The sequence below is a fragment of the Nylanderia fulva genome, unplaced genomic scaffold (genome assembly GCF_048542155.1).
Source record: "Nylanderia fulva isolate GAGA-0341 unplaced genomic scaffold, ASM4854215v1 Scaffold111, whole genome shotgun sequence".
NCBI classification, from domain to species: Eukaryota; Metazoa; Arthropoda; class Insecta; order Hymenoptera; family Formicidae; genus Nylanderia; species Nylanderia fulva.
In genome coordinates this window covers 28,826-37,019 of record NW_028189313.1, presented here as the reverse complement: position 1 = coordinate 37,019, position 8,194 = coordinate 28,826, and the positions used below count along the sequence as shown (strand labels likewise).

At 47.9% G+C, this 8,194-nt stretch overlaps 2 protein-coding genes across 2 annotated transcripts; both read right to left on the bottom strand.

The window, feature by feature from the left end:
- Nucleotides 1-1,268: 1,268 nt before the first annotated feature.
- Nucleotides 1,269-2,159, bottom strand: LOC146724899 (uncharacterized). Its single transcript, XM_085488284.1, has one exon. The coding sequence runs from the start codon at nt 2,157-2,159 to the stop codon at nt 1,269-1,271; it is 891 nt and encodes a 296-aa protein (XP_085344410.1).
- A 165-nt stretch (nt 2,160-2,324) lies between these two features.
- LOC114937597 (uncharacterized) lies at nt 2,325-4,082 on the bottom strand. Its single transcript, XM_029311112.2, has one exon. It carries the CDS (start codon nt 4,080-4,082, stop codon nt 2,325-2,327), a length of 1,758 nt encoding a protein of 585 aa, XP_029166945.2.
- Between the last annotated feature and the right edge of the window lie 4,112 nt (nt 4,083-8,194).

Sequence of the window (8,194 nt, the reverse complement as noted above, 5' to 3'; positions counted from 1 at the left end):
CTCTGTTGAGGTGCAGAGATCTTTAGCTACCTCTGTTGAGGTGCAGGGATCCTTTCTCTCTCTCAGGACCATATGCCCTGCGCGCGTCTCCGCTCCATCCTTGTTTGTTGGTTGTGTTGTCTCTTAAATATTCATCTCTGTATTATCCCACTTTCCCGTCACGGCTCCTGTCCCCCAGGGTATACCCCCACCGACCAAGGGGTGCCCCAAAACATGACCGGCCACACCTTAAGGCCGGGCCCCGAGTTCCCCCGGAGAGGGGACGTACGTCATTGGCCGGGGGGATACCGCACCCCGGCCTGACCCCGAGCCCCTTACACACCCGTGTGGGATTTGACGCCCACACGGGCTTTCAGGGGTCCCGCGCCTCTGACAACGCGGGCACCGTGACGGGCGGCGCCACCCGGGGGGCCCCACGGACGGTTTGGACAGGGTCGCCGCTCCCCGGCCCTGCCCTACACGCCGTGGCGACCAGCATATGTGGGCGCCCTCTCGTCGAAGGCTTTCGACGAGGGACAAGCGCCTCTCCGGTCGGTCGGTTCGGAAGAGGAAACGGTCCCGACCGACCGGGGATAACCTCTATCGCCGCCGGGACCCGCCTCAGAAACGTCCGTGCGGCCCCGGCGGCAGGCGGCCGCGGCACCCTCCGGGTTATGCCCCTTGGGTAATCCCTCCGGGCTATGCCCTTTGGGTGACCACGCGTGGCCGTCTACGCCGACCCAGCCCCGCCTCGGAAACGTCCGAGCAGCCCGGGTGCGGCCTACCCCAGGGACGCTGGGACGGGGACCCAGGCTACTCAGCCTGGAGACCCCCAACCAGCACCCTGAGGCACCTCCCTGTCTCCGGGGACCACTCCACTAGTGGGCCCCGCGGACCGATCGACATGGCCCCCTCCGGGCAAAGCCCCTTGGGACAACCCTCCGGGCAAAGCCCCTCGGGTGACCATGTCGATCCCTCCGCCGGCGCGACCCTCTCCGGGCAAAAGCCCCTCGGGAAACCCTCCGGGCAGAGACCCTCGGGTAATCGCGCGCGGCACCCTCCACTGCGGCCCCCGCCGCCGACGCCCACCCCCCAACCTCCCAGAGGAAACACCGTAACGAGCCCCCCCCAGGACGGAGGGGGGAGAAAACCCCGGGCGGCGAAGCCGCCTACCCGACAGGCGTGTCGGGCCACAGAGCATTGTGGGAAGGGAAGCGCCGAAGCGCCGTGCAGTCCCTTCTCCTAACGGTGCCATGCCACCGGGCGTTTGAATTCCGGGTCGCCGTCCCTTACCACATACGAGCCGAAGCTCTAACGGGGAAATGGGCCCCGTCTCCCCAGGGGGGCGGAAATCTTCCACCCGCCGAAGGAGAGCCCCCAGAGACGGAGGGCATGCCCCCCGGACCGGGGGCAGTGTACCTCGGGAGGTACAGGTCGCTGTTGGCACCCCTTGCAAGACTATCCTCTTGCAAAGGGTGAGCCCCTTCGCCACGGCAAGGCCGCGACCCACGAAGAGGCGCGCCTTTGTCTTGCCCTAATTGTTTAAGAACACGAAGCGCGAGGTACGGCGCGGAAGCTGTCCCATACGTGACAGTTAACAAGCGATAGTCGTCGACCGGTTTGTCAGGTAAATCGCGCCATAGAATGCGTTGAAAATCGATATCGCGATGATCGACTAGGATTTGCCGATACATTTTCGCAATGTCGGCAGTAAGCACATATCGGTGTAAACGCCATTGCAAAATAACGGTGGCAATGTCGATTTGCAATTTTGGGCCGACCAATAGCTGGTCGTTTAACGACAAGCCGTTGGTTGTCTTGTTTGAGGCGTTAAATACGACGCGTAAGCGTGTCGTCTCGCTCGTTGCTCGCCTTACAGCGTGGTGCGGTATATAATATCGCGGGGACTTGATGTCCACCGTCGAGGGCTCGGCTACCTTGACCATGTGACCGAGGTTAACATATTCGGATAGGAACTCGCGGTATTCTGAAGCCGTACTCGGCTCACGGTGGAGGCGTTTTTCCAGGCGTTGTAAACTTGCTAAGGCCGTAAGGCGTGAATCACCCAACGCGACGGGAAGATCACCTCGAAACGGTAGTCTGACGACGTAGCGTCCTTGATTTGTACGGGTGTGAGTCCCAACAAAATGAGCCTCGCAACGGCTTTCCTCAGGACTCATGTGTGATTTCTGAGGGATCTCTTCAATCTCCCAGAAATTGCGGAGCGCGGAGTCGAGATCCTCTGCGACTCCGTTATGAACGTGAACGGAAGCTCGAGAATGGGTGGATGAGCTAGTGATTGGACCAAATAGAATCCAGCCCAGCGCGGTATTTTGTGCAACGGGTTAATTTGCGGGACCCTGACGAATGCCCTCTCGAAGTAATCTTTTGTAGAGATCCGCTCCAATGATTAAGTTAATCGGTTCGCGACTCATGGGATTGCTATCGGCGAAGTTGAGCCCGGAAACATGCCTCCAGTGCCTCGTCGACGGGTATTGGCACGGTAAGTATTTGGTTAATTTTTTGAGAATGAGCGCGTTCGTCGCGTAGGCAGGTCCGTCGCCAGACGTAGGAGTAATCGTAACCTTTGTCGCGTGACGCACAATCGAATCGGCTTCGCCAACGCCGGTGACATGTACAAAGGTTTTAACTTTCGGAAGTTTGAGGCATTGAACGACAGACTCGGTAATGAGAGTCGCGACGGATCCCGGGTCAATAAGAGCGCGCACTGTAACAACGCGGTCATGTTGCGAATGTATCCGTACTCGGGCGACGGCGAGGAGAATTGTCGAGGACGACGGTAGGGATTCGGAAACTAAATGAATTGCGACTTCGCTTTCGCTATTATCGCGGGCTGTCTCTGGCGCAACGGTTTGGTCCGAACTTGACGGTTTGGTAGCGGCATTAAAGTGTAATAACGTATGATGCCTTTTATGGCACTGTTTGCATACGCGCGAGCTTGTACATTCTTTCATGTTATGCTTTGAACTGAAGCAATTAAGGCAACGGTTATTTTTCCGAATAAAGTCGAAACGCTGAGACGGTGTTTGGTTTAAGAAGGTCGAACATTGGTACAACAGGTGATTGCCCTTACACACAGGACAAGCGAATGTAAAGGTCGAAGCCGCATGTGATGCGAGAGTGTTATTTTTCGTTGATTTAGTCGCGTCTGTTAACTTTTCTTTTGGCTTTACCGGGAGCATTGTCTCTAATGCTCGAATTCGATTGTTCAAGAATTTATTGAGCTCGTCAAACGTGGGATACGGAACTGTAATGCCGTGCTTTAATTCCCAGGCTTCTCGCGAATGTTTATCGAGTTTTTGCGTAACCAAAAACACTAAAATGTCACCCCAATGTTCGACTGGTCGCTCGAGATTTTTGAGAGCGTGTACTGCCGCGTTGGTTTGGTCGCGGAGTGCGCAAAGGTCCTTGGAAGTGTTCGCGGAGGCTGACGGTAAATTTAATAAGGATTGTAAATGGCAATTAATTAATCGGCGTTTGTTATCATACCGCGCGATCAAAATATCCCAAGCTACGGGAAAATTAGCATCCGTTACCGCGAGATTGCTTAGCGCGTTACTTGCTTCCCCCTTAACACAAGAGATAAGGTAATGCATGCGATCTACATTTGATAGCGTTTGATCGTAACGAATAAGCGATGTAAATCGGTCGCGGAAGTTCTCCCACTTGTCGATACTCCCGTCGAACGTAGGTAGATTCAGCTTCGGTAAACGAGTTGACGGACGAGAAGAATCAGAAAAACCGCTTACGTCTGCTGCTGTGGCTTGGTGAAATGGTATCTCGAATCCGGCTAATACTTCCACGATGTAGTCCGCGGTTTGGTTGTAGACGACCTCACACGCCAAAAATTGCTCGGTTTGGAAATATTCGTGCTCCGACTTCATCTTGGCACTGGCTAGGCGCGTAATCTTCGCGTGGAGGCTCTGGCACTTTGCGAAGTACTCCTTGAGACCGGCAAGTCGTTCCTGAGATACAGCGCGGGTCATCTTGGCTTGTCCAAGTTTTTTAAAATTCGGCAGAACTCTCGAGATGGAATATATCGTTTGGATTTGTTCGACTAGCAGATCCTCGATGGTAGCCATGGAAGTTATTGGAGATCCGTGAAGCCGACAGCGAAGGTGAACGTTGAATAGTTTGCACAATACGAGTTTGCCACCGATCCGGCTCGAAGGACCAAATGTGTGCTTGTGAGCACGGCGGCTGATACAGCCTTGGCGGGAAGGCTCGGTGGTCAAGGAATTGTAAGGCAAACTCCAAATTTTACTAACACTCAAAATTTAATTTCCTTAATAACTATGATCAACAACAATCCCCTTTCGCTCAATCTGCGGGGATTTGAACGCCTTATCTTGCAATAACTCTCGCTGCCGTTTTTGTTTCACCTGATACGGAACTGAACAATTGGTTTGTGTACCTCGAACGACTTCTCGAAGCGATCTGAGCTCTTTTCCCCAAACGCGCTACTGAGAAGGTCAACGGTCGCGATGGCGGGGAAATAATACCACTTCTTATTATTGTTGACATGTGACCGCTGGATGATCGTCGCGTTCGCGAAGCGTGTACATATTGAGTTAACGAGCAGCCAACGGGTGGTTCGAAACAAGTATTTACAAATTTAAACTCTCATTACTGTCTAATTTTATTGAGGAATTGTCTTCGTCCATAGTAGGTATACTATGAGGGTTCTAACTTAAGGGCAATGAGGAGGGGTGAAAGGCGGGGGGAAATCGGGGGTGAGGAGAGTGACGTCACGCAGGGGAGAGAGCCTTATTAGCTGATAAGATTATCTTATCAGCTCAGGTTACCTGATAAGGGCCTTTTATCGGTTCATGTTATCTGATATGTTTATAAATAAGATAAGCGGATATCTATTACAAGATAAGATATTTATTACAGCGATATCTATTACAAGATAAGATAAGGTAAAAATTCTGGTTAATCAAATTCTAAGAATTATTAAAAACAAAAGAGCTGCCGCCATTTCTTTGGCGAGCGCCGACAATCAGATATCTATTATTAAGGGAGTTGCGTTTCTTCCTCCCCATACGTGGCTGCAAGCGCGGTTGCTGCTGATCTATACGTTATCTGTTTATTTCTAAGAAATATCAGCGAGAATATTTTGCGTCATCGGGGGCGAACACGTCGCCGCTTGCGACCTTGCGACATGTCTTCGCCGCTTGCGACGGGGTGAAATTTACACCAGGGATGTAACGATAATCTGCCGAGCGGCGGCTTTATAATTGTTATCAATTTTGGAGAATTATCAGCGGGGAGATATCGCAATTATTTCTTGCGAATTAACAATTACATCATTGCACGTTGAAGAACAAAGGGTTGATCGGGATATATAATCAGGGCTGATGCTGCTGCCGGGTCATAGTACGGTGACCACGAAAGTGCACGCTCTCCTCATTCGGTGTGCAAGATGTTTGTGATGCTATCAAGTGCTTCCGACATTCTCAGTTTAAGTGCTGAACAGCTGCAATATATTCCGAAGATTGTTTTACTGTAAAAGTGGCTATTTCATAGAACATTTGTGGGACAAGCTTCCGGAGCACATCAAGGCGGATCCGGAGGTTCAGACATATCGTCGCTGTCTTGAGCATTACAATCGACCGTGGATGTGAACGCACATTGACGGTCCAGCACCGATGATTAGGGATTGCAGCGAATGTCAGCGAAAATAGACTGAGGTTAGTGATCACAAGTGTAATACGTGTGAAAAGTAACAGACAATAAATATGCAGCCAACGAGTCGTCGCAAAGGGGTGCCGTTGCATGAGATGCCATTTGAATTATTGAAAGTTGATGTGATAGTCAATGCCAATCTAATGGAAAAATATGTGTCCAAGTGTCTCGATAAAATGGAAGAAAATGATAGTGCAATGTATAGAAAGGAAAGGGTTAAAAAGTAGGAAAAAAAAATAAATATACCTATTACAATTGATTGAAAGACTGTGATAAATGTATCGACATTTTAAAAGACCAATGTCCACCACCAGATAGATATTATGGGAATTTAAGACCTGGAAAATTATTTCTCTTTTATGAAAAATCACGGAAAGCTCGCATCGCCGAACTTGAAGAAAAAAGAAAAGTGATACGCAGAATATGCTTAAGCAAAGATACCAGTATGCCCGTGCTTACAAGCAAAACTCATGTAAACTCAATCGTGCAGGCAATACATGCGCGTGAAATAGGTTTCAAAAAACGTAACACGAAAGAGCTGTACAGAAGCCTCTTTGAGAATACTTTATATAATTCTTCATGTAAAATGAGTTATTGGCGAGAGCCATGGAAACAACACATAACAGAACTCGATAATCCCAATGATTACATTAATGTTAATTAGAAAAGTGATTACTGAACATATGCAAAAAATATATCAACGTTTCTGAGAAACGTTGTATCATATTTGTAAGAGACATGTCTTTGCGGGAAATGTAAACATAACTGTTCAAAGATGCAAAGGAAAATCATTATAATTAATTCAAGTTAATTATTTCGGTCGTGTAAAAATCGACATTTGCGTATATAAATATACAAAAAAAAACCGATTAAAAAAGGTTCACCTAAGACAAACAAGTAGGCAATAAATTAAGATTAGTATAAAAAATATGTCAACTATCACAACATAGTTTAACTGAACATATCTGATACCGTCCTAATCAGCATCGTAAGAGACATGCGCCGCGCAATCACGTGGCTTCCGAAAGCCAATCAATCACGTTATCGAACGTTTCGCGCATGCCAGAAACGTACTTATTTCGCGCAGATCACGGGCACCCAATTACGACAGACGCCCTCGCATCACCTTTGCCTTTTTTAAATTCACAGAAATTAATTGGTACATTAAAATTAGTGGGGTTTCAGCACCGCAATGATAAAAGAAGCACCCAAAAATTGCGCATCGAAGTCTTTCGAGTTCTTACACGCAAACTGCTGTCAATCCGCTTGTGAAAACCGCTAACGACCGTCCTTGATTCGCTTATCCATTGTTAAACGATTTTGGATATCTAATTTGAACTTTTTGTTGATTAATGTATTGTAAATTGTGTCAGTAATTAAACTTTTGTGTTATTCAAATAAAGTGGCTTAGCTTTTTTGGCTCTCCAGTTCACGCTCTCCTTCACGCGTTCGCACACAATAACAATGGTCAGCTACTGAGCAGCCGCTATTTTTATTTCGGCGAAGATCATCTTTCTGAGATAATTGCAATCACACATGAAGAACAAAGGGCTGAGTGGAATATATAATAAGAACTTATGCACTCTCAAATCATAGTACAATGACCGCGAGAGCACACTGACCGGTCTGCAAAAGTTTAGTGGCTATACGTTAACAAAAGTGCAGAAGTAAGAACATTGACTTATTTCGTGTTCTAAAATTGTGTGTCAAAATTGTGGAAACATGTGCCCCATACCAGTGGATGAAGACATTGTGATCAACATCTCTAATGACGTCTCTGATGACAAGATGGAAGTGGAGGTCATCACGATCTCTGATGACGAGGAAAAAGAAGAAGACGACGAATATGACATATACGACCCTGTGTACTACAGGCAGGTGAATATCGTCCTGGACGATATAGAAGAAATGGAAATCGTGCCGGACATTATCCGACAAGAAGAAGAAGAAGAAGAACATCAGCAAATAGTAGACGATGGCTACAAAAGTGATCGCGTGATTGAGTCGTCTCGCGAAAATACATTGGAGAATCGAGCCATTGTATCCCTCGATGAGAACACGAAAGTGTGCGTAATGTATTCGTACGTCGCACCGTGGTCCATCAAAATCTGCATTCCCTGTTTCATGAGAAACAGGGAGAGATTTGCAATCATTTCCGTCATTCACAGGCACGAGACGATGCGGTACAGGGATGTGCCGCATCACCATTGCCAAGAACGATTGTTCACAATCTTCTTGGCCAACATGTGTCCGGCATGTCATGTCGAACCCGCGTCTTTCACTTTCCGGGCGACTGCTCTTACCGCTTCAGCGACATTTTGGACCTATATTTTTCTTGCCTATTTTTTCCATATGTAAGTTCGAAATTAATTTATATATGGAACTTAGTAATCTCAAACCAAGAGATACAGTTCTGAAGAATTAATTTTTCGCGCTTGGGCTCTATTAGCCGATTTAAAATATTATATATTATTTATAATATAATTATATTCATTTAATGTTAATT

What these genes read in the sequence shown, in the direction of transcription:
- LOC114937597 (XM_029311112.2), bottom strand. Translation starts at nt 4,082, where the DNA reads ATGGCTACCATCGAGGATCTGCTAGTCGAACAAATCCAAACGATATAT.
- LOC146724899 (XM_085488284.1), bottom strand. Translation starts at nt 2,159, where the DNA reads ATGAGTCCTGAGGAAAGCCGTTGCGAGGCTCATTTTGTTGGGACTCAC.